The following is a 25,914-nucleotide window of genomic DNA, read 5'->3' on the forward strand; positions in this document are numbered from 1 at the left end:
GAAGACTCTTGAGAGTCCCTTGGACTGCAAGGAGATCCAACCAGTCCATCCTAAAGGAGACCAGTCCTGGGTATTCATTGGAAGGACTGATGCTGAGGCTGAAACTCCAATACTTTGGCCACCTCATGTGAAGAGTTGACTCATTGGAAAAGACCCTGATGCTGGGAGGGATTGGGGGCAGGAGGAGAAGGGGACGACAGAGCATGAGATGGCTGGATGGCACCACTGACTCAATGCACATGAGTTTGGGTAAACTCCGGGAGTTGGTGATGGACAGGGAGGCCTGGAGTGCTGCGATTCATGGGGTCACAAAGAGTCAGACACGACTGAGCGACTGAACTGAAGAAACACTCAAAATTAGAATGAATTGTTTGCAATCTAAACCTGAGCCTTACTGTACCCTGTTCTGACATGTTTTGTCTCAAAGATGGCCCCTCTGGAGCTGGGTGAGAATTGAAACTAGAATTGAGCTCAGCTCAGTCACTTGGACAAACATTTATTGAGCACCTACTGTGAGCCAGCAGAGAACAGATACACAAAAGTGACCTTTGACATTTATTTATGGTCCATAGTTACTCATTGAATATCTTCAGGAATAACAGAGAATATTACTTTTGGGCCCCACCTTTTTTTTTTTTCAACTGTAAAGCCAAGTATTAAGGTCTTATTAAGCATCAACCTTCAGGATCATGGGAGCTCCCGAAATGTGCCATGTAATTTCAGGGCAGCATGACATTATACTACAAGGACTGGCAGATCTGTGACACTGGCCTTCAGGGAGAGAGACACAAGAGTCACAGTTACTGACCTGCTGCTGACCGGCTGTGAACTGGAGCGCGACTCTGCGGTTCTGTTTTGTTTCTTACGGTGGGACTGTGGTCATCAGCTCGCCCTGTAAGCCTTAGGTACTTAATGATCTCAAGGTAGTTGCTGCAAATAGAGTGTACGGAGGACATGCTAACCAGCTCTAGGACGCCCTCTGGTCTCACTCCCGGTTCCGGCACTTTTGAAACCTGGCTCTGGTGGACCCTTCTCGAGTCTCATCGTCACATACAGTCCTTCCTTCTACCTGGTGAATCCAGCATCCTGTGTCATTTCTGTGTGTGCCCCTCCCACCTGTATTTTCAATTTCTTAGCAAGACATGAATTCTGGGATCTGCCACCCGCTCGCCCCCCACTCCAGCCCCATTCAGGCCAGGTCCCATTCCCCCCACCCTCCTCCATCCTTGGGATTGGCTCCAGGTTTTTTCCCTTCCAGAAACACACTTCCCTACCAACTACCAAGTCCCCAGCATGATTCACATTTCAGCTTTAAAGTACCTTTTTAAAATAAAGACTGGCTTAGTTGCTTCTGTTTTTTGTCCCCTCGGCATGAGATTCTTCTAAATAATCCCCACACTGCTAATTGCTTCTCTACAGCTGTTGATGTCTCCCTTTTTATCAGAGTAGATTGTAAGCAGAGACGGCAATGGCACCCCACTCCAGTACTCTTGCCTGAAAAAACCCATGGACGGAGGAGCCTGGTGGGCTGCAGTCCATGGAGTCGCTAAGAGTCAGACACGACTGAGCGACTTCACTTTCACCTTTCACTTTTATGCATTGGAGAAGGAAATGGCAACCCACTCCAGTGTTCTTGCCTGGAGAATCCCAGGGACGGGGGAGCCTGGTGGGCTGCCATCTATGGGGTCGCACAGAGTCGGACACGACTGAAGTGACTTAGCAGCAGCAGCAGCAGATGGTAAGAGCCACAAGGGCAGAGACGGGTCTGTTCTGTTCACCACTTTTTCCCCAGTGCCACACACACTGCCTGGCATGCGGGAAGTGCTCGGTAAATATTTGCTAACTGAGTTTTTAACTTCCTTTGAGAGGAGGGATGATAGTAGAGTGATTTCTGCGTCTCTTTAAGACTGTTTAGTTTAAGAAGGTGGTCTAGAAAAGCCTGTAAACTAATACATGTTTTAAAATTCTACATTTTGTCTATTTCCAAGAAAACGGAAATCTTTAAAAAGACAAAGAATTGAAGCAGTTACCTTCAAAAGTGTAGTATGTATGTCCTTTTAAGAACTCGGAGTATTGCAAGGCTAATTGTCTTAAAATAACTATTCAGGGCTCATTCTTTGTTGAACTATAAAAAATGTTCACCTAGATAGATTTGTAGTTTTCCCCCCTGACCTGATACCTTCATTGTGGGTAAATATTTAAAGATGTTTTTAACCTGAGTAATTGCTACTTGGTGCATCTTCTTTATTGTTGGGTAATTGCTTATTGTAGTTCTATTTGTAGGTATTTTATTAGAAACCAAAATCCATAAGGAGCTACATCCTATAATAAAGGGAAATGATTTACCTGATGGAGTGTTTCCTTAGAGAACTGATGATAAGTAACCTTGAGGCTCAAGTCAGAACCACCAGGAGTGTTTCTGGCTTTAAAACCGGGGATATTATATGTCTCAGAAACGTGAAACCTTGCCAAGAAGCTCTGTGAAAAGCCAGAGCCTGTATCACCTGGGGCCAGCTTCTGACTCACTACATTAGTGGTAGAGAACCCTACACATACAACCCAGAGGCTTAGACAGTGTAATGTCTCTGGTGTCTCCTAAACTGAACCAAATTTAATTATCAGTAAAAAGACAGTAAGTTCAGGAAGCGTTCAAATCTCTTTAAAACATATTAAGCCAACACCTTCTGACCACTGGGTAACAAAGGCTGATTCCACCTTTCCCAGATTTTGGAAAATCATAAATAAATTGTTGAGATTTTACTGTATCTGACATGCAAATAAGCTTGCCAGATGAATCTTTATGTGTACTTTCCAACTTCTCAGTTCCCCTGGGTTCTTGGCCACATGTCTGTTTTTCCAGCTGAATCCAGAATGTTTTCCCAGCTTGAAACCAACCAAGAAGGGTCTGGCGTAGATCGCACACTCAAAATGAGTGAGTGACATGGAAGTGTCTTTTGGAAGATTTTTGTGCCATCTCAGTTTTTACGAAACATTTAGCAGGAAATGTCCAATGTTTATTTGCATTAAAAAAAAAAAAAAAAACACCTTACATTTCTAAAAGACACTGTGAGGATTCCAGGTTATTGTATTGAGGGTTAGGAAGGTGTCACATAGCAAATATTTGCTATCCTACAGCCAAAATTTATTTCCATTCCCCCAAGTTATTTCTAGTCTTAGTTTTAATGTATATTTCTCCTTCAAGTTTACAATCGCACTCTAACCTCTGAAATGACTGTTTTGTCCTTCTAAGGTGTCAACCCCAAGAACGTGTCCATGGTTGCCAGTGGAAAGGATATGAACCCGTATGTCTGGAACAACCGGTTGTTTCCTAAGTCACTGGGACCCTTGGGGGCAGAACTTGCTTTCAGAAGGAATAACACAGGTAAAGCAAGATTGCATCCAAAGTATGAATTTGCATTGTTCTCCTTCTGCAGATTTTTACTTTTAAATGTACTGGCTGCCTTCTTCCAACCAAGGTGGCTTTGGGGGCAAAGGAGGGTTTCCAGCTGGTCCTCAGCATGGAGAGTTTTCAGGAAATCACTAGCTAGATCTTAACTTCTCTGTGGGTTCTTTCCTAAAAGATCTGCCTGAGCAGGGGTCTCTTTTCTCCTGTTTTACAAAAGAAAAGACTTGTCAGCACTCACACCCACCACTCAGGTGTGAAAATATCTGGGGTGCCAGTCAAAGGGCAATTTGATGTCTTGGTGTCAGTGTTGAGACAGTGAGTCCCTCTGATGACTGGGGGACAGATTCTTTTTAAGTCTGTTTCCATTTCTTGTAAAAAAAAAAAAACAGAAGGTGAACCTGAGTTACAGATGAATGATAATTAAAAATCATTCTTAGAACTAATACAATACTGTATTAGTTCCACTGTACTCCAACATAAAATTTAAAAACAATTTTAGATCATTTTTTATGAGATCACTGTGTGATATTTGGTAACTCTGAACAGAGTTCAAAGACTACAATCATAAAGCTGTAACTAAACACCTTTCATTTCCTACTATGCATTTATGAGATTTCTTGTTACTTACCATCTTAAAAAAAATTAAAGCTGAATTCTGTCTGATTTTAGCAATAAATAATATTTATTTGGGCTTCCCTGGTGGCTCAGCAGTAAAGAATCCATCTGCAATGCAGGAGATGGGAGTTCAATCTCTGGGTCGGGAAGATCCCCTGGAGGAGAGCATGACAACCCACTCCAGTATTCTTGCCTGGGAAGTCCCATGGCCAGAGGAGCCTGGCAGGCTATAGTTCATGGGGTCTCAAAGAGTCAGACACGACTGAGCATGCTGTATTTATTTATGGATACATGAACCACTTGTATAAGGTTCTATCTTTCTCATTAAGAGATGAATTTCAAAAAAACATCCAGCCTTTCATTTTTAATAATAAAGTTTTATAATATTCACCTTTTTGATTAATTATATACAATGAATCATTCTAACTAATACAGAAAAAAAATTTTTAATATACTTATGGTTGGTTACGAGACCCTTTTTTAAAGGTTTTAATCTATACATATTTTTGACTGGTTAAAGACTTTTAAATCTATGTTTGGATAAAATGAGTTGACATATGAATAAAAATAAAATTTTAGAGAGAAAAGAGATTCATGTGAAATTCTCTGTCACAAAGGACTGTGGTCACGTATTTCTTAAGTCAGAATTGCTGCTGCTGCTGCTGCTGCTGCTGCTGCTAAGTCACTTCAGTCGTGTCCGACTCTGTGTGACCCCATGGACGGCAGCCCACCAGGCTCCCCCGTCCCTGGGATTCTCCAGGCAAGAACACTGGAGTGGGTTGCCATTTCCTTCTCCAGTGCATGAAAGTGAAAAGTGAAAGTGAAGTCGCTCAGTCGTGTCCGACCCTCAGCTACCCCATGGACTGCAGCCCACCAGGATCCTCCGTCCATGGGGTTTACCAGGCAAGAGCACTGGAGTGGGGTGCCACTGCCTTCTCCATAAGTCAGTACTGGTGAGGGTAAAATCACTATGGTTTAGGTTCCATTGGTTGTATTTAAGAGAGAGATGTAATAGTTTATTTTTAAATATCTATAATCACACTAGGCCAGAAGGTATATCCTTTGGCATTGCTAAGACTTATGGTGAAACATTTTAGATAGCAGCTGAAAGTGAGCTCTTTTTTAGAAAGGAAATGTAGGTGGTATTGGATCAAGAGGGAGAGGGCCACTGTTGTAGCAGCTGAGGAGTTCTGAGTGCCATCACATACTCTGACAGCTCACAGGCTTTCTCCCTGCTGTGGAGACTCAACTTATCCATCTAACAGTGCTGAGATGTCCGACACTGCAGCTCTGCAATTTCCTTCTTTTTTTCTCAGTTACTTAAAAATAGTATTTGCTGGACCGACTGGTTGAATACAGTCAAATGACAGCCCCACAGCTTTGAGCCTCAGGGGAATAGATGATCAACAGCAAATGAAAGCGGTGACTGCACAGAAAACATATTCTCCTTTCACGGTTTCTCTCTGGATCTTTTCACTAATCATGAAATTCATTTTTTCCTCTGCTTTTCCTGTTAACAGTCTCCTTCTTGTTCATTCTTTCTTTCTGTCTGCCTTCTCTTTAGAAGAAAGCATAATCAAACCCATTGAAAAGCTATCATGCAATGAAAGTTTCCCTGAAAAATTAGAGGACCCACAAGGTAATTTCTGGGCATGGTAGATGAGTACGGTGTGTCCTCTGAATCTCCTGTCCAATGTGCCTCTCAACATCTACCCCAAACCTTGTCGTAAGAGGACCCTGTGATGGCCAAGGGCCCCTGCTTCCAGGGGTCAGACCAGGACTAGGAGAGATGGGAGCGTCCACACCGCGAGTGGCCTCCTTCAGTTGTTGGGATTCTAAGCATAACTTGCTCTCAAAAAAGCTCTATGCTTGTCTTCTTAAATTATGACAATTTATAGAAATCAAGCAAATCTGCTGAAAATAACTGAAAGAGTATTTTCACTGATAGCGATGGAGGGTGATGACAGCTGACACGTGATGGACAGCAGATCCTGTGCTAAGTGCTCCGGATCCACCTCGCTCAGTCCGTACAACAACCCCTGTGAGGACAGGTGCACTCGTCAGGGTGATTCTACAAGGTGATGAAGTGCCAGAGGGACAGGGGCTTCCTGGAAGGAAACCCACTCTCAGGTCACGAACTGGAGCCATACAAACCCAGGGGCGCTCAGGGTGACCTTCTGGGTTCACGTTTGATCTTGGTCACTTACTTTGAGAACTTAGCCAGGTCCAGCGTGGGTAACATGCCTCTAAGGGGGTTGTTATGCGGACTGAATGGGAGTGAGTGCCTGTACGCTCGTAGTACCTCGCATGAAATATAGAGGATGCCCTCCAAGTAGAATTTAGCATTAGTAGTGGTTGTAATCAAAGTTACTCTCCGGTGCTTTAAAAGTATTAACCTTTTGACTCTGAAACTTTATGATACATCACTAGGAAATCTTGGAAGTTATGCTCCTTACAATCAGTCAGGATATATTCCTTCCTTTTTCAAAAAAGAAGTGGGGTCAGCTGGCCAGAGGATACACTTAGCACCGATTGGTGCAACAGCTTCAGGTAAGAACAACTTCAGATAACAGTTTTTGAGAATTCTGATGAGAACAGAGCGTCCAAAGACTGGAGTCACTTTTCCTGAGTGAAAACTTTTCAATTAGTCTCATCTATTAACTACAGTTCTAATTGCTTTTGGCAAAATGTCCCATTTTCCTTCCAAAGATGTGGTTTGATGAGTCTAATGATAGGAGTCACTTACACAAGGATGTTGCCACTGAATTGTCCCAACGACCTCATCAGGTCGACCTTTTTCAGATGAGGAAGCTGGTGTTGTAAGAGGCTCACTGAGGGTCACTCAGCTCGTAAACGGTGGAGCTGGGACTGACCCTGTTCGTCTTAAGTCCAGAGAGAGTGCTGCGCTGCACGATGAGATGTGAGAGGATCAATCTCTCAGAGCTCCCTGCCTGGTACCCAGCACTGAGCAAAACTCTGAGAGATGCTGAGGCTCTGCTGCATGTTAGTTCACGGGCGGCTCTTCTGCAGGTTCGTCTTAGGCTTTAGAACTAAACCACAGAACTCTCACCGGCACTTGCCTTGCAATATAGTAGGTGGTGAAGTCTCCTTCCCCACCCTCCAACGTAAGGACTAGTTAGGTCACTGCTCTGCAGTTGTATGGCGTACGACAGCCACATTCAGGGGGATGCTCTTGAAACGGAGGTGAGGATTCTGAACTTGCATTGACAAGATTTGACCATGAATGTTGTCTAAATTATTTCAATCTAAAATAGATATCCTGCCTGATTAAAGCACCTAAAATTAACACTGAGGCAGATAACTTCAAGTTTGATAAGGTACCAAGGTACAGTTTAATTTTTATGAGTTGACTTCAAAAGTCTTCTCCCAGCCAGGATTTATATTAGAACTCCTGGTTAGAGTCACCAGTCACACTCTTGGAGTTAAAATTGTAAAAACCACTGGACTTTCATATTTTACATCTTAACCACAGTAGAAGTGCTTACGCAGTACTAAGTTACCTTATCTGTGAAAAGAATTGCTTCAGGATTTCTCTGCTGAAACAAAATATACAAGTAATTTTATACAGCAATACTTTTTATAAAGCCTCAAATATTTTAAGCCAGCCTTATCACGAGTCATTAGCCACAGCTTGCTAGCACTTTTTAATATGAAGACAGAAAATTATAATGTCTCAAAATTATTCTGAGTACCTGAGAAAGTAAGAGTGAGTATTTTTGAACATATTTTTTATAAGAGATTGGAGGCCTTTATATATTAATTATTCTGTCAGATTAGCATGCATATGCCTGGTTTCATTTTTTTTTTCCTAAGTAAAATGCTCTCTCATAACTTTTCATCTCTTCCATTTACTCTGCTTATCAGATTTTCCTACAGATCGTGATAGGAGGAAAGGTAAAAAAAAGAAGTAAATATTAACCATTCTCAAGTGGTCAATGCAAATCCTTAGGAAAACACTGTTCTGGAAGAGATGTGTCTTCCAGCCCTCCCACTGGTGTGACAGTTTCCCACAAGAGAATAAAACCAGGTCATTACCGTATTTACTCGACTATTTCCCCGTCTCTCGGCCTCCCTCTCTGCTCTAGTCCTCATCCTCGAGTTTGGAGAAGAAACGTCAGATTAGCCACAGCCTCCCTCGCCAGGTCGTCTCTCATCCCGAGCCCCCTTGTACCTCCCTGTCCCCTGAGCTGACAGCCACAGGGACTTGGAGCAGGGACCCGCTTCAGACACCGCCTGTCCTGAGGCACGGTAACTCACTGAATTCTCCCAGCGCCTCTGCGGCAGAAGGTGCCATCGTGAGCTCCACTGCACAGAGGTTTCTGTCTTGCTAAAAGTTACAGATCACGTTCTTAACTAAAGGCAAACACCTTTTCCTTTGGCCAAGAAGGAACTCCTTGGTTTCGGGCAAGGGGTTAAACGCCTCTGAGGATACATGCAGGTTTTAAAACAAACACACAGCCAGCATCCACGGGCTCTCAGCTCCGCTCTGGGGGTGGTGCAGGGTGGGCTACCAGGTTCTTCACCCCCAGGGGGCTGGAGTCCTAAAAGAGTTACTTCTCAGCAAAGACTCCTGCCTCAGTGGCAAAATGATTCCCTTTTGGGGGAAGGTTTCATGAATACTGGCCTGAACACAGTCTCCTTCAAATGCATTTAGGACTTGACTTAGTCACTAAGTCACGATGTGGAGAAAAAGCCGCTCTGGGTGTTACTCCCCGGGGCCCTCACTTCTCACCCACTGGTAACTTAGGAATGGGTTCCCTTTCCCTTCTCTGAGCTACCGGGGCCTCCTCCTGAGTGCCCTCTCCTCCACCCTCCCGTGGTACCATTCTGCTCGGTTGGAGTCTTCAGATGTGAGGGCGCTAATTTATCATACTGATGGTGGTCTGTATCCCAGTGGGTTATAACTAAAGGGCAGTTTCTAGAAAACAGGCACACTTAACTGGCCCTTCTAGACGCTGTCCCTGTCTTTGTTAGGGAGCTTTGTATTGCCTCTGAGAACTTTAAACCAAGTAAGTGTGGGATGAAATGACCTGTTAAAACCAAGAAAGAGCTCCTGGCCTCCCTGTCCCGACCAAACCACCAACCTCCCAGGTGACCGTCACCAGGATGGCGCCTCACTTAAGGCTATGTTCTCTGTCAGCCAAGGTTAGCAGCATGTCAGGACCCACCTGCCCCCATGAGTTCCTCCTACACTCCCGATTCTACGGTAAAAATGTAAGAAAGAAACGGGAAAACCACGCAGATAAATAGAGCAGAGCTATTATTAAGTGTACAGAATGGTTAGTTATTTCAAAATTGACTCCTATAGAGGATAATCCAAGAAAGACACCGACCACACAGTGTCAAAAGGTATTTAAATCCCAAACAGAAAGATGGACCATCAAGTGAGAACAGCTTGACACCTGGCTGCCAGTTTGAAGCAAGGAAGGGGCAAAGCAGGGACTGAGGATGTTAAAAAGTTCTCTACAAAATGATTTTGTCATTTGAGATGTTCAAGCAATCAGAGCTCATAAACTGTTCAGGTAACAAATGTCTAACACAGTAAAATGTTTCACAAAGTTCTCATCAGCCAAATCCAAGTATGAATAAAACGAGCCTTGTGATGAAAGGTTTGGGGTCATGTTGTCATCCATGAGTTGCCCAATAAAACATTTAGGTTTCTTGACTTAAAACCACATTTTCAAGTTTAAAGAGGAACCTACTATGGGGCCCCATGAAGTCAGACTTTACAGGACAATTCTGAATGCATTTTCTGTAGAGACCCTGTGTTCAAGTGTCATTTAGATGTAACCACAGTGTGATATAAATACTAACACGTGGGAAAGACTGCGGGCAAGAGAAGGGGGCACAGAGGATGAGATGGTTGGATGGCGTCAACGACACAGTGGACATCTGAGCAAACTCAGGGAGATAGTGAAGGACAGGGGACCTGCTCCCTGGGGATGCCGTTCATGGGGTCGCAGAGTCAGACATGACTTAGCGACTGATCAACAACTCTGTGGGTATTGTCCATTGAACTGAAACCAAGGAGCTGCTCTTGGTCACCCAAGATGGTATTGCCTACCTAAATATGATGGGCGCTTCAGTGAGCAAAACTTGGAAGAGCAGCAGTGTCAGAACTGCAAACCAGAAATTATGGCTCGGAAGCTGCTGAAAATGCGAACTGGCATCAGCACAATTCTACCTTAGAATTTTTGGTTTATATTTGTATATGCATATATATAAAAACTTTAGAAAACACTGAATTAATCTTTTAAATTCAGACATCCCCCCATAAAATGAACTGCTTTATTTTGCATGGTCATCTGAATAAAATTCTAATTTCTGATTGTGCTTTCTTTCAGAATATCCCTGGAACACCAAAACTGGTCGGGGGCAGTTTTCAGGACCTACTTATAATCCTACAGCCAAGAATCTAAATATTGTGAACCGTGCACAGCCAGTGTCCTCCGTGCACGGGAGGACAGACTGGGTGGCCAAGTATGGAGGCCACCGGTAGGAATCTAGCGTGAACCCCACGGCGTCACGCCACGGAGTCCACCAAGTCCCCCTGACCCTGGGACATGTCTACAGCTGTCTATTTCTACTGTGTTCTGGAAGAAATATATAATAGTGGGTACTCTGAAGAGCAAAAATCATCTCCTGTTTTTTTCCTAGAAATGAAATGCATTTTCTTAGCATCATTGCCCACAATGCTGATACGGGTAGGACTTTAAAAGTATTGAATAAACTTTATTTGCCAAAGTATCAAGTATTTGATCTACAAATTAATAGATACTACTCTAAGAAGCTTTTTTTTTTTAAAAAGAAAAATGCCTCCAGAAATTAAGTGTTTAGAGTGTTTTATATTTGCCCCGACTAATACTTTGTTTGGCCTCAAAGGTTTGTTTTGGTTTTGTACAGCAATTACATAGATGCCTGTGGGCTGTCAATTACGGTTCTTTGCGACCAAGGTTCTCCTCTACCATTTGGCAGTGGTAATTTATAAAAGATGGTAATTCATCATTTTCCTCTTTTGGAATGAGATAATTTTGGGAGCAATGATAATTCCAACCTACAGCAGGGTGTCTTTCTTAGAAATACTTCAACAAAGATTTCAAAATTACGTCACCTGATTATAGCAGAGAAAGTCTCCTGTTTGATTTTGACCGATACAACCGCTTTGCATTAATGGTGATCATCAAACCCACTGCTTGATGACTTCCAACTTAACCAAGTCAAGGTTCTGTCATCTTCACATCAAGTGTGTTCATTACTTTCAAAATGCATTCTTTCCGTGTTCCCACCACAGTATGCCAGCTTGTTCTCCAAAGCAAATTCTTGCTGCTGCTGCTGCAGACAGATCACTGACTCAGCTCTGAATGTCACACTTGCTCTGAAGAGCAAATGCACTTGGTTGCTATAGCAGTGATCTCACTTATGACATATTTTCTTAGTTTTATTTTTAAATTGGTATTTAAAATTGACATTTTGAACTTATAACTGGTCTAGTTAAGCCTGTCATTTTATGGACTGGATATTCTTTTTAAAGAATAATGTTATCAAACTGCTGATATCTTATGCATTTTACGACTTTATAACAAATGCAATTGGTATCATTTTGTGGATATTATATAAAGGCACATTATAAGATAATAAGAATATGGTATTTTTGTACAAAAGACTCACCTTGTTGGAAAATGTTAAAATCTAAAGAGTAATTTATATTAGTATTAGTGATAATGGCCATATATATATTTGTAGTTTTAATGTCTCAAAGCTAAAATACTCTTTTGTGTTGCTGGGAAACTTTTAAACTGTGAATAGATATTAAAATTGATATGGTTAACTAGTCTGTTTTCTTTACATTTTTAAACTTTATACTCTTACTGAGGCCTGTTTTTGTTGTTAATGTCAACTTTTTTTTAAAACCAGTTTCAGGTTTATGAAGCGTCTACTCAGAAAGGAGAGTTTCCATACACTCCCTCATCTCCCCCTCCTCATCCTCCCTACTGTGACTATCTTGCCTAAGTGTGGCACATTGGCTACACCTGATGCACCAATATTGATTCACTGCTATTAAAGCCCACAGTGTACATTAGGGTTCAGGGTTCTGCACTGTATATTCTGTGGGTCTGGACAGCATGTATAATGACATGTGACAACCGAAGTTGTAGAGTATCATACAAAACAGTTTTCACTTCCGCAGAAATCCCTTCCTCCCTGCAAACCTCTGGCAACCACTAATCTTTTTATTATCTCCACAGTTTTTTTTTCCACAATGTCATGCAGTTGGAATTACATACCATATAGCCTTTTCAGATTGGCTTCTCTTGCTCCGTAATATCCATTTACAGTCCCTCGCTGTCTTTTCTTGGCTTGGCATCTCATTTCTGTTTATTACTGACTAGTATTCCATTGTCTGTATGTGCACTGTATCATCGTTAATCCATTCACCAGCTGAAGGACATTTGGTTGTTTCCAAAGTTTGGGCAATTATGAATAAAGCTGCTGTGAACATTCACGTGCATGTTTTTGTATGGATGTCAGTTTTCACTTCACTTGATTCACTGCTGGATCATATGGTAGGAGCATGTTTGATTTTGTAAGAATAAAACTATCTTCCAAAGTGGCTCTACCCTTTTGCATCCCCACCAGCAGTGAATGAGAATTTCTATTGCTCCACATCCTCACCATCTCTTGGTGGTGTCAGTGTTTTGGATTTTGGTGTTCTAATAAGTGTGTAGTAATATCTCATTTTTAATTTGCAACTCCCAGAAGCACAAGCTGGAATCAAGATTGCCGGGAGAAATATCAATAACCTCAGGTATGCAGATGACACCACCCTTATGGCAGAAAATGAAGAGGAACTAAAAAGCCTCTTGATGAAAGTGAAAGGAGAGAGTGAAAAAGTTGGCTTAAAGCTCAACATTCAGAAAACGAAGATCATGGCATCTGGTCCCATCACTTCATGGGAAATAGATGGGAAAACAGTGGAAACAGTTTCAGACTTTATTTTGGGGGGCTCCAAAATCACTGCTGATGGTGATTGCAGCCATGAAATTAAAAGACGCTTACTCCTTGGAAGGAAAGTTATGACCAACCTAGATAGCATATTGAAAAGCAAAGACATTACTTTGCCAACAAAGGTCTGTCTAGTCAAGGCTATGGTTTTTCCAGTGGTCATGTATGGATATGAAAGTCAGACTGTGAAGAAAGCTGAGCGCCGAAGAATTGATGCTTTTGAACTGTGGTGTTGAAGAAGACTCTTGAGAGTCCCTTAGACTGCAAGGAGATCCAACCAGTCCATTCTGAAGGAGATCAGTCCTGGGTGTTCTTTGGAAGGAATGATGCTAAAGCTGAAAACTCCAGTACTCTGGCCACCTCATGCGAAGAGTTGACTCATTGGAAAAGACCCTGACGCTAGGAGGGATTAGGGGCAGGAGAAGGGGACGACAGAGGATAAGATGGCTGGATGGCATCACCGACTCAGTGGACATGAGTTTGGGTAAACTTCGGGAATTGGTGATGGACAGGGAGGCCTGGTGTACTGCGATTCATGGGGTCGCAAAGAGTCGGACACGACTGAGCAACTGAAGTGCACTGCTCCATATAAACTTCTAGTATTAGTTTACCACTATCAACAACATAACTGGGTTTTTAAAATTAGGATTGCAGTGAGCAAGCAATATGGGTCAAGTCGGGAAGAACTGACATCTTGACACTCTTCAGCCTTCCTGCTGCTGCTAAGTCGCTTCAGTCATGTCCGACTCTGTGTGACCCCATAGACGGCAGTCCACCAGGCTCCTCCGTCCATGGGATTTTCCAGGCAAGAGTACTGGAGTGGGGTGCCATTGCCTTCTCAGTCAGCCTTCCTATTCATGTACAGTAACTGTCACTCTAGGTACATCTTCTTTGACTTCTTTCATTAGATTGTCATTTTCCTCATAGATCTTATATGTATTTGTTGGATTTATACCCATTTACTTGTTCGTTTACAAGGAAGCAAATGACTTTTTTATACTAAAATTGTACCCTAATACCTGTTTTAATCACTTATAACATTAAATAATTAAATCCAGGACCTTTCCCACCCCCCCAGGAAAATTTCTTTGAAATTTTCTACATAGACAATCATGTCACCTGCAAACAAAAATAGTTTTATTCTTCCTTCTCAATCTATAGCATACTATTAATTTCCTTTCCATGTCTCATTGAACTAGCCAGGACTTCCAGTACAATGCTGAATAAAAGTGGTAAGTGTGAACATCCTTGCCCTCATCCTGATCTTAGCAGGAAAACATTCAGTTTTGCCTTATTAAACAAGATGTTAACCGTAGGGTTTTTTGGTTTTTAATAGATTTTCTTGATTAAGTTGAAGATGTTCCTATATTTTCGAGAGTTTTTATTATGAAGAGTGTTAGATTCTGTCAAATGCTTCTGCATCTACTGAGAATGATCACTGATCGTAAGATTTTTGTTCTTTAGTCTCTTGATACGATAGATTACAGTAATTGATTTTCAAATGCCTGAGACAGTTTTGTATACCTAGAATAAATCCCACTTGATCATGTTATGTAATTCTCTGTATATATTCTTGGATGTGATTTGCTAATATTTTGTTGAGTATTTCTACACCTACGTTCATATATAGAGAGAGAGCTTTTCACTAGGTTTGAAAATATTTTAAATTAAATGTGAAACAACATAAATATGTGAAGCAAAGATTAATCATAAATACCAGAAAAAACAGAGTTGGAGGTTTTTCTTATAAAACAGATCAGAGGCCTTAAAAATAAGACATGAGTAACACAGCAAACAAAGTGTATCCAACATACATACTATGTAGATTTTTGACCAATAAGGCAAAACGCTAACATTTAACAGGCACAGAAAGTTTACATTAGGCTACAAAGAAAATGTCAAATATAGAAATATGTAAACTACTTCTTTATACAGTAGAGTAATAGTAGAATAAAGTATTACTTAAACATTATCCCTTAAAAATTCAAAAATATTTTTCTAAACACTTCAAAGTCAAAAGGGAAAATCAAATCTGAAATAAATACCCTTAGAAATGGAAAATGACAGACCTCTGTATTAAAACTTGTAAAAGTCAGTCAAAACAGACTGCAAAGAAAAAACTAGTTTTTGTTCCACTTACGAGAGAAACAAAACCACTGAAGACATGGTGAACCTGAATGTTTAAGAGACTAGAAAGAGGAATAATAACTTTCAAAAGTACAAAGGAATTAAGGTAAAAGGATAACATAATGTCCCAGGAGCAACAAGCATCATCCAGCACCAGGTCTTGGCTTCCAATACACTGTCCAATAAAAGAAACCAGGGCTCCTTGGAGAAATGGTGGATTCTGGCGCTGGGGTGTGAAACATACAAGATGTGCCTGGAGCCTCTTACAGTGCCAGGAAATAGTGAAGTCCTATAAAAACAAAAGCAAGAAAGCAAAAAAAAAAAAAGCCTACACTGACTGGCTGTATCAATGGGCCATGGGACAACTAAAAGAGCACCCCATGTTCACAACCGCAACGATCTGAACAAGAAAACCGATGGAGAAGTACTGGATTACAACCCAAACCAGAAAATCATCATACCTAAGCCCACACTGAACGAGTGGATGGCTGGATGGACCTACAGACCGAGACGAGGAGACATCTTCCATGCACCCAAATTCCATGTAATTTTTATGTAGACACTCTGACCTCCGGAGGCAGAGCACAACTCTCCATTTCTTAAGCATGGAGCACGCAGAGTGACTTCCTTTCAGAGTACCACATGGGAAAGTGGGGAAAAAAGGAGTAACTTCACCATGGAGAAGCCTGAGGAACACTACCTCAGCCAGATGACCAATGTCAGCATCGACAATAGTGTATACATGTTCATATATGTAACCTGAGGAACACTACCTCAGCCAGATGACCAATGTCAGCATCAACAATAGTGTATGTATGTTCATATATGTAACCTCCATCTGATGTGATGAAATCGACACTTCACCTCTGTGATCTTCCTCCTAAAAAAACCCAGATCCCAGTCTAACCACGAGAAAGACACGAGACAAATCTCAACGGAAACGCATTCTATACAACAACCTGATCAGTACTCCTCAAAACCCGGTCACCAAAAGCAAGGAAAGTCGAAGGGATGGTCACAGCCATGAGGACCCTACGTGGCAACTAAATGTAATATGCTACCCTAGATAAGATCATGGAACAGAAAATGGGTATTAGTTTAAAAATAAGAAAAACTGAATAAAGTATGAATTAGTGATAATGTAGCAGTATTGCTTCTTTAGTTGTTAACCAATGTATCATGCTAAAGTAAGATTTACTAATAGTAACAAAACTATAAAATATCCTACAATACTCTTAACAGAAATGCAAAGAACTATGCGAATAAAACTCTAAAATGTTTTAAGACTAAAAAAAAAAAAATTTGAATTATATGAAGGGACACACAATGTCCTAGATGGGAGAGTAAATATTTTATATACAGACAGCTCATACATTTCAATATATTAAAAAAAATTAAAACTGGAGATCTAAATAGACATTTTCCCAAAGACATACAGATGGCCAACAGGCACACAGAAAGATGTTCATCGTTGCTAATCATAGAAATGCACATTGAAACTACAAGGTGTCACTTCACACCACTCAGAGTGGCCACTCTCTCAAAAAGTCTATAAAGAACAAACGCTGGGAGGGTGTGCAGAAAAGGGAACATCCTGCAGTGTCGGTGGGAATGTAAAACGGTGCAGCCACCACAGAGGACAGCGTGGAGGTTCCTTTAAAAATAGAGCTCCCATACGATCCAGGGATCCTATTCCTGGAAAGGTATCCAGAGAAAACTGTAATTCAAAGACGCACGCAACCCAGTGTTCACAGAAGCAGTATTTACCACAGCCAAGACAGAGAAGCAACCTAAATGTCCAAAAACAGACAAATGGATAAAGCCAGGGTACATACACACAATGGAGTATTACTCAGCATAAAAAGGAGGAAATAATGCAGCGCGGATGGACCCAGAGGCTTCTATACTAAATGAAGTGAGGCGAGTATGACGTCACTTCTAAGCGGGATCTAAAACATGATGCAGACCAACTTACCTATGAAACTGAGACTCAGAGACACGGAACAGACTTGTGGTTTCCGAAGCGGAGGGCAGGTGGGAGGGATGGTGTGGGAGTCTGGGCTTAGTAGATGCAAGCTATTATATACAGGATGGATAAACAAGATCTTATTGTACAGCACAGGGAACCATATTCAATATTTGGTATAAACCATAATGGAAAAAATATGAAAAAGAATGTATGTGTGTATATATATATGTGCATATATAACAGAATCACTCTGGTATACGACAGAAATTAACACATTGTAAATGAACTATACCTCAATAAAATAAATCAAAAAAAAATTGGCTGTGGCAGACGTGTCAAACCACGTCATACACAAAGATGAGAAAAGTAAAGTTTCTTTCAAGGAACAAGCCAATCCATAAAACTGATTCATAAGTGCCTGAATAATATAGAAGAAATCCAATCAATACCAGTGAGAGTTGACGTAAGTAGCAAATGTATCCCCTCCCTTTTTTTTTAAAGGGGAAAAGCAAAGGAAGGGGTACCAGAATGAGTTAACTCAATGTTGAAAGAAAGTGAAAATGTGTAATTAGTAACATGTCCAATGTAGAGACCAAAGTAATACATTCCAGTTATAAACAGTTCTCTCAGGTTTCACATTTATAAATTAACTGGTTAACCACAATTTCATTTTTTCTTTTTTGATTATGCAGTCCCACTAATCTTAGAAATCCAAGCCTAAATGCAATGTATAATCAAATAACTTCCCTTCCTTAGTTTTTAAATTATTCAAAATGGCTAATTCCTAAATAAAATATCAATAAAAACATCTTCATGCTCTTTTATTTTCTTTGTTATTCATATCTCATTCTAGAGAGCTGTTCTAGAGAGCTCTGGCAATGAAGAAGACACTGCAGAAATATCATTTACAGTAAACTTTATTTTAATTGATTTTATTTAACATAATTTCAAAGTAGGTCTGTGCTCTAAGATAAGCAAAAGAATAGATATCGTAAATCTCATTAAGAGATCCTTTTCATACTGTTCCTTGAGCAGTGCAAGGGGCTTGGAGGGCCCCAGTGGTGACAGCCTAACATTCTATCCCTGGAGATGTTACCTAGAGATACAGAAAGAACAGGTAATACCACAATACAAGAATTAAACTGTATGAGAGTACCACAGGAAGAAACTCTTTTGTGTTACACCTTACCCATCTCTTTAGGGCTGTAATGATAATGACCGATTTTTTATCTCTGCAAAGTTCAGTGCTGTTTTTTGGTCTGTTTTTAAGAAAAATGTCAAGAATACATGAAAATGCTGTACTTGTTTATCTTAGTACATGAAAAAGAGTAGAAGTTTTAAAAATTCTTCAGGAGTCCAAGCTGGGCCATGACTATTACTGATGGGGTTTACTCAAGGCACTGATTCCAAGTTTGACGACCATCAGCAAACTGTGCAAAGCAAACACATAAAAAAAAAAAAATTACGTCAAGAATAGCACAGGCACTCGACTATTTTTAAGGGACTAGGACTCAGCAGGTTCCCTCCCCTCAGTACGTGCCGAGGTGGTGCCAAGGTAGAGCCAGCAGAGATGGACTCCAACTCTGCTGGAGTAGGACTCCTGGAGCCGCCAAAGGAAGAACACGCCAAGGGCAGTTCTGCGCTCAGGCTTTGAAATCATACACGGGAGTCAAAGTTCCTAATCGAGCTGCCAGTACTTCAAAGACGAGAAACAAGGCTGCAGAGCCCACGGCCTCCCCTGCCACAGAGGCCGGTAACGCAGACCTCCAGCCTGCCAGCTGACATGGCTCTTGACCTTGGTCTACACCGAGTGTAAGACTTTACTCCTGACAGCACCCTGACTACGATCCAAGTCGGTGAGGAAGCTTCTTTCAAAGCAGATTTTAAAAATTCTATCTTCAGGTTTTCTTTATTAGACTACATTTTAAGATCAACCTGGTTTGGATTTTACAATCAAAGTTAATTACAAAACAGGATTCGATCAGAATTTCTTTTTAGCAAAATTTTCAATAATAAAGGACACCAATACAGCTGAGATATGTACGGACCCCAAGCTGCAAATCACAGCAGTGGGTGCAGTCACAGCTTCGCAGCGAAGCCACCTCCTCTGCAGGGAGGAGCCAAACGGGACCAGAGCTCAGATGTGAGAGCAAAACCATTTCAGAAGTGAATGAGTATCCTCATCTCATGATGACATGAAATCAACTGTTTTTGCAGTCTTTGCTATTTGTGGATAAATCCAATCATTTCAGGTGATGCTCAGCATCAGGTACACTGAAACAAGGACCCTTCTGAATGTCTACAGCGTTGGGGACACTGAACTAAAGCTAGCAATAGAGCAGAGTACCTGGCACCTGCAATCAGGCCTGCTGGCATGAATTTTCTAGAGTTGTAGAATCTCATCCCCATGATGCCAGCCAAGGTTCCAGATGTGACTGGTGGAAAGATAAAGAGAGTCACAGATCACTACATCTTATAGGTGACAGGACGGAAAAGTGGCCAACTTCCCACCCATCTTTCAAAGGCTCAGACCCCATCTCATAATCCTCCTCCCCCAAGCTGGGGACCTCCACACTGTCCACATTTAATGGGACCAAGTATTAACACCAACACTGGAATCAAAGGCTCTCAGTGTCTGAGCCCAGCCTGCCTCAGCCTCACCTCCTACCACTCTTCAGCCATAATTCTCGTTTTCTCCTACACTGCTGTGGGGGTTTTTGTCCCCTACTCGTTGCCGATGCTGTTTGCCCTGTATGCGCTCAGGCACTTCCCACTCCATGTTTTATTAATTCCCACCACCTGTCCTGCAGCAGGTGCTGGGGACACAACCATTATCACAGAGATCTCTGCCCTTGAACAGCGCTTCAAGCTTGATGCGGCTGACTTGAAAGAATCACACAAAAATTTAAAAGTACAATCTGTACTGTCGTTTGAGTCATGAAGTCGTGTCTAACTCTTCTGTGACTCCGTGGACTGTAGCCCACCAGGCTCCCCTGTCTGTGGGACTTCCCAGGCAAGAACACTGGAGTGGGTTGCCTCCAGGGGATCTTCCCAACCCAGGGAACGAGCCTGTATCTCCTGCACTGGCAGGTGGATTCTTTGCCACTGAGCCACCAGGGAAGCCTGTAATCTGTGTCACAGGTGCAATGAATGCAATACAGATAACGTCATATCAGGGGTCCAGCCCATTCAGGGAGAAGGGCTTGCTGAGAGAGGGGAGACTGAGCCATAATGTGAAGAGAGGTGGCGGATGAGCTAAGGGCAGGAATGCGGGTCCAGGCAGGGGGCCCGGCGGTGGGGGATGTGCTGAGGCACAGAAACCCACCAGAGCCAGGGAGAGGGCCACCCCTGCAGAGCCCCGCGGGCCCAGGCAGGGACTGGGGTCTTCAGCCGGGTGGTGCGAAGCCATTAACAGACACGAGCAGAGGGATACGCAAGCAGAGCTGCCGTCTGAAAATACAGCTGCAGCCGCAGCACAGGGAACCGGCTGCAGGCTGCAGGGCACCCGTGAGCAAACTCCCTCGGGAACGCAGGCAACGGCAGAGCAGACAAGACGCGGGTGATGGCCGTGGAGGCTGAGAAGGGGATGACTTGGGATGTGGGCTGGGGGCGGGGCTGACAGGACCTGCTGATGAAATGGACAAGAGGGATGGGAAGAGAGGAAGGGAGACCCAAGTGGATGGAGCACAAGAGAAGACGTGAAGCCAGGTCGGAGCTGACGCCTGGACACGCCTGGAAACTTCCACGCAGGAAAGCGGATACACACGAGCAAGGCTTGGCGGAGAGAGAAATCTGGGTGGTCTGTGAACTGGTGGTGATCGGAGGCCTGGGCTTCAATGATCTTGCCAAGTCAGAGAGTTTGAAGAAGATAAAAAGAGCCAGGTTTTAAGAACCTTAGTATTTAATGGTCAAAAAAGATGGGTGGACAAAACAGAAAAGACAGACGAAAGAGAATGAGAAAATACAAAGGAAAAAAACGAGAGAATGGAAAACGGATTGGCGTACTGTGCTGAGAACAGCGGAAAGGTCAAAGTAAAGGACTGAAGGACTGAAAAACGTACACTGGATTTGGAAAAACACAGCGTCCTGGCAGCCTCGGGGGAGTTATTCTTTGAGACGAACAGAAGTGGAGGCCGAAGTGGGTTAAGAATGTGAGCTGAGGAAGTGAAGATGGCAGGGTGATGGATTTTTTTTAAGAGAAGTTTCTGAAGAGGAAGAAGGGCAGCAACTGAAGAAAGAAGTGGGGTCACGAAAGGTCCCTTTTCTGTTGTTGCTTTTAAATGGGTGAGAGCTGAGCACGTGGGTGTGTTCAGGGCTGGCATCACGGACAGGGTAGAGCTCAGAGAAGGGGGCGAGCAGAGACCCGCAGCCCGGGAGGAGGGACGCGCCTGGAGACTGGGCGTTCGCTGGCGTGGAGGGACGGCATCGGAAATGAGACTTGGGGATCTGAGGCGCTTGGGGGCAGAGCTGGGCGCCTCCTCGTCCCCCTCTGCTGACGGGGACAAAGGACTGGGGCTCCCTCGCTCCCGGCACAGCCGTGAGGACCAGAACTGTGGTTTCCTCGAGCGGTTTGGGGCAGGGGGTGGAGGCAGCAGGGGGCCCACAAGCCCCCATAGGGTGTCTGGCACAAGCCCTGTGGGTGGCGCTCAGGAGAAACACAGCCAAGCCACTCAGATAAGACAGAACCTTCACCCTCACTCTCTCACATCTGGGCTGCTCACAGGACATGGCAGAAGCCCGCGGCCACCTGCAGTCCCCAGGCTCCCTGAAGGCCGGGCCTCCGTCTCATACACTTCGCTTATATCTAAAGGACGAATAAACGACTTTCACACGGGAAAAACGCAATACCGATGCGGACCTCACCAGACACACAGTCCTTCAGCGATGCTCCAGCAGACAGTTCTCAGAGAGCAATCACAATGGTTAAGAGACACGTGCTTGCCCTCTACATGTTTAAGGCTGACCTCACGGGGTCAACTTCCATTCGGGAGGGAGGAAAACTTTATCCTCTATGTAAAAGATCAGCAGCAACGGGCTCAAACCCCCTCCTTTCAAACCTTCCCCAGGACTTGGCAGAAGCGGGAGAAGCATCTCAGTCTGAAGAACCCGCCGCGTCCCACCAACCCAGGGACGCATCAGGGAGACGGTGAAACGACGTACCTAAGAAAAGCCAAATGTTCTTCGGATCCTGAGACAGCTGATAGGACCCCAGGCCGGCGAGACCACCGAAGAGGAGCCCGGCAGCCAGGGATGGAACACTGCCTGGAGGGACGCACACACACACCTGCGTTGTCCTGGTAGACACTCATCTCTGCAACAGAATCCCCAAGGCGCACCACCTCCCCCCACCCCCAGCCCCGAGGAAGCAGCAAAGGGAACGTCTCCCAGTGCCGTTCAAGACCAAGGTGTCCTCATGCAGAAAAATGTTTGGGGGAGATTGCTTTTTCTACTGGAGAAGTCAGGGCCATAACCACACCACCCCCCTCTCCTCTGACAGGCAGGGCAGCTCCAAAGGAGAAGAGGAGGCTCCTGGCCAGGCTTGATTAGCCTTGAAAAGACTGGAACTGCCCATGGGCACAACCTCGGGCTCAGCCCCAAAGGAAGGGGAACAGGGTCAATGAGTTAAAAAAGGATTTGGAGAACGGGTTCCGGTGTGTGTGCTGGTGGTGGGGAGCAGGCACGGAAGGCTCCTGGAAAACAGCCAGATTCACAGACACACCTGTGCCTGGCTTCACGCAGAGACTTCAAAATTGTTCACGTGAAGACAAGAGGCTTTCTCCCACTTAAAGAGCAGGGATGGCCCTCCGGGGTCAAGGCTGATGTATGGCAGGTGATGATAATGACCATCTATTACCATCCCTAACTGGCATCTTTAGATAAAGAGGCAAAAACAAGTGACTGGACAAGAAGCCTGGTTTAGCTCAGCCAGATAACCTCGAGGCGAGTAAAGGAGCAGCTATGGGGCTGATGATAAGCAGGCTCTCCAAAGAGGAGGCTTAAACCAAACCTGACTCCAACAAGACTGTAGTCTGGGAGCACTGGGGACTTGTTCTTCAACGGGAACAAGATTTCACGAAGTTAAATAACTGCAAACCATACCTGCTTTTGCATAGCCAATAATCCCGCCGGAAGCAACCAGTGCTGCATAGCCAAAGCCAAGCCAGTGTAAAGGCACTCTGAAACAGAACAGTAAGACATTGGTGCCAAACGTGTTCTAAAAAACACCAAACCGTAGGATGGGATCAAAAAGGTCATCAACCCTATCACTGTACAAGTGCTTATAAATCCCGGAGAGGTTAGATGACCTGCCTAGGTCAGCAGCAGAGCTGGGACCTAAGCACAAGTTCCTGTGGGGGGTGTACAGTCCATCCTTCCATAACCCAAGCTGCCCTGCAGTCTTGGCTCAGTGCCCTTTGCAGATGAGGAAAGAAACTCTGCGTCTGAGAAGCTCCTGGCTATTCCACCCCCACCCACCGGGCACTTACAGCGGGCCGGAGTCCTTCGGCATTGTTCTTTCACCTTCTCCAAACCAGGCCTGTACCTGCAAAGGAGGGGCTGGATCAAAGATGGTCAACAGCACAGCTCCCTAGCAGACAGGAAGAGGTGGGTCAAGTTCCAGTTCCAGCCCTGGGGAGCTAAGAGGTAACGGCTCAGCTTCTCTAAGCCTCAGTTTCCTTCACTGTTTACCTACCCTGTGCAAACTTCCCATGGCTAGGACCGGCATCAAATGGGATAATACCTAAAAAGTGCTTTGCACTCAGTAACTGCTGAACAGACAGCAACCATTCTGATAATAATCTAAGTTCTAATAACATAGGCCTACGGGAAACTTTACTGACCACCTCTGTACAGTTAATAAGCTAATCTTTTCATTATCTAACCAAGTTATAATTAAATTGTAAAATAAACACTTCTGTGCCCTTAATTCAAGTATTTTAATTATCCTTTCTGGGAGGAGGGGTTACTGCTTTTCACCCCCGCCCAAAGAATTAGATTATTTCAAGTCAACATTTATAACACTTTCAGACAGTTGATTTTACATCTCTCATAGTTACCGTTAGATGGGGGGCGAGAGGAAGGATAAAAAATACAAAAACCCAAGCCGTAATTACGTAGAGTGCTACACCTCTGGCAAACTAGGATGTAACTAATTTCTTAAATGCATCTGGTATCCACTGGGGCTAAGCTTGAAAGCAACACACAGCTCTTCTGTTTAAACTATTGTCTATAAGGGTTAGGTGACTTGGAATCTTACACCGTCATTAACTCGACGTAGCACTGCGTCGAGCACTGCACCCAGATTTTTAAAGAGATGGACGGATAAAATCTCCAGGAAACTAATTAGCTAATTAAATCAGTAAGCACCTGCCAAGAGCTCAGGGTTCCCGCAGGATTCACTACCCACTAGAAGGAGAGCAGAGAAAAGCAACCATCGCGCAGCCTAAAGCCGCCACCTGGATCCTGGGGAAGAGCAGAGGGCAGCAAAGCCTCTCATGTAATTTCTAAAAGTCAAAACCTGAGTAAAATAATTAATAATTCCAAAGCACACGAACCTCCTTCCCGAATGTCTGCCCGCACAGGTCGACCAGGGCGTACTCGCCTCCGGGCGGGGAGTCGCGATCCCGCCGGAAGTGTTGCGGCGCGTTTTCTGCGTCCCGGGGGCGGGGCTAGAGAGATGGGGCGGGGTTGAAGCGTGGGGGCGGGGCTAGAGGCCTGAAGTCGTCGCACTCTTTGCGTCCTGGGGGCGTAGCGTGGGGCGGGGCTAGAGGTCGGGAGTCGTCGCGCTCTTTGCGTCCCGGGGGCGTAGCGTGGGGCGGAGCTAGAGGCCTGGCGTCGCAGCGCTCTCTGAGCCCTGGCTTGCTGCCGACGGCCCGGCGCGTGCTCTGTCCCCGAGGCCAGGAGAGTCGCCGAGCACATGTGTCCCGAAAGCTGGACGCGGGCAGGGCCGTCCAGCATCCAGCACTTGTCCCAGATCCAAGACGGCCTGGCCAAAAGCCGGAAACCCAGGACTGGAGTCTAGTTTTGACGGAGTCCTGGCGAGCTGGGCCAGGCCTGCGGTGGAGGTCACCGATGGGGGAAAGAGCGTGTCAGAGACTGGATTCTGAAGGATGCGTTAACAGAGGGCTCCAGTCCTCGCCAGGTGTCAACCATCGGAGATGGTCCCTCTAGCCTGATCACCTAGTTTGCTACCATGAGAAGGGACTATTTTCTACCTGCAGAAGATAAGGTGGTCACAGGCTAGATAATCTGGCTCACTTCCCTTTGTTTTAGGGAGTGAGGCTACTTGAAGAGTACTTGAAGAGGCTACTTGAAGAGTGAGGCTACTTTAAGACTGACTGTAGGTGAGTTAAATTTGCAAGTACCTCTGCAACGTCTCCCCACCCCGCCCCCCCCCCCCCCCCACAGATTAACTCCACACCTGCTCCTCTTCCCTGCCCCACCATACTCTCAGTTGATGTAACACCAAAACGTGGGTGTCATCCTTGATGTTGCTTTCATCCCCTGCAAGTACATAACAACAGATCATACATACACAAACCAGTGAAAAGACAAATTGCAGGTCACGGGTATCTTTAAAAAAAAAAAATGCACAAGGAGAGAGTTGTAAGCTTAAGTTTTATTGGAGGCAAAATGAGGACCATAGCCCAGGGCACAGCCTCTCAGTTCTGTGCAACTGCTCACTGAAGGGCAGGGGGTGTCAGTATATGTGATTTTAGTGAAGTGGGTTACTGTGCACTCAAGCACACATTTTGACAGAATGTTGGTGCTAGTC

At 44.1% G+C, this 25,914-nt stretch overlaps 2 protein-coding genes across 6 annotated transcripts in view; one reads left to right on the forward strand and one right to left on the reverse strand.

The window, feature by feature from the left end:
* Positions 1 to 15,506, forward strand: part of MAK (male germ cell associated kinase) — a 54,308-nt gene extending 38,802 nt beyond the window's left edge. The window contains exons 12-15 of one of the 5 annotated variants that reach the window (XR_009492477.1): positions 3,251 to 3,382; positions 6,452 to 6,571; positions 7,907 to 8,069; positions 10,387 to 10,472. Coding sequence is in view for 4 of the 5 variants with exons in the window: in XM_059880397.1 (XP_059736380.1) it covers positions 3,251 to 3,382; positions 5,586 to 5,660; positions 6,452 to 6,571; positions 10,387 to 10,541 (482 nt within the window). In the remaining variant the exon portion in view is untranslated. Of the gene's footprint in view, positions 1 to 3,250; positions 3,383 to 5,585; positions 5,661 to 6,451; positions 6,572 to 7,906; positions 8,070 to 10,386 lie in introns of all 5 variants that reach the window. The other 4 variants (XM_059880397.1, XM_024983661.2, NM_001046415.2 and 1 more) reach the window with 4 other exon arrangements.
* A 2,534-nt stretch (positions 15,507 to 18,040) lies between these two features.
* On the reverse strand, positions 18,041 to 24,739 carry TMEM14C (transmembrane protein 14C). The gene is given in 6 exon segments (NM_001035437.1): positions 18,041 to 18,571; positions 19,489 to 19,576; positions 22,302 to 22,403; positions 23,241 to 23,317; positions 23,627 to 23,682; positions 24,695 to 24,739. Coding segments are annotated over 5 exon segments (345 nt in total). The 5' UTR covers positions 23,650 to 23,682; positions 24,695 to 24,739; the 3' UTR covers positions 18,041 to 18,516.
* Positions 24,740 to 25,914: the final 1,175 nt, after the last annotated feature.

This window comes from Bos taurus, chromosome 23, assembly GCF_002263795.3.
Source record: "Bos taurus isolate L1 Dominette 01449 registration number 42190680 breed Hereford chromosome 23, ARS-UCD2.0, whole genome shotgun sequence".
Taxonomy (NCBI): Eukaryota; Metazoa; Chordata; class Mammalia; order Artiodactyla; family Bovidae; genus Bos; species Bos taurus.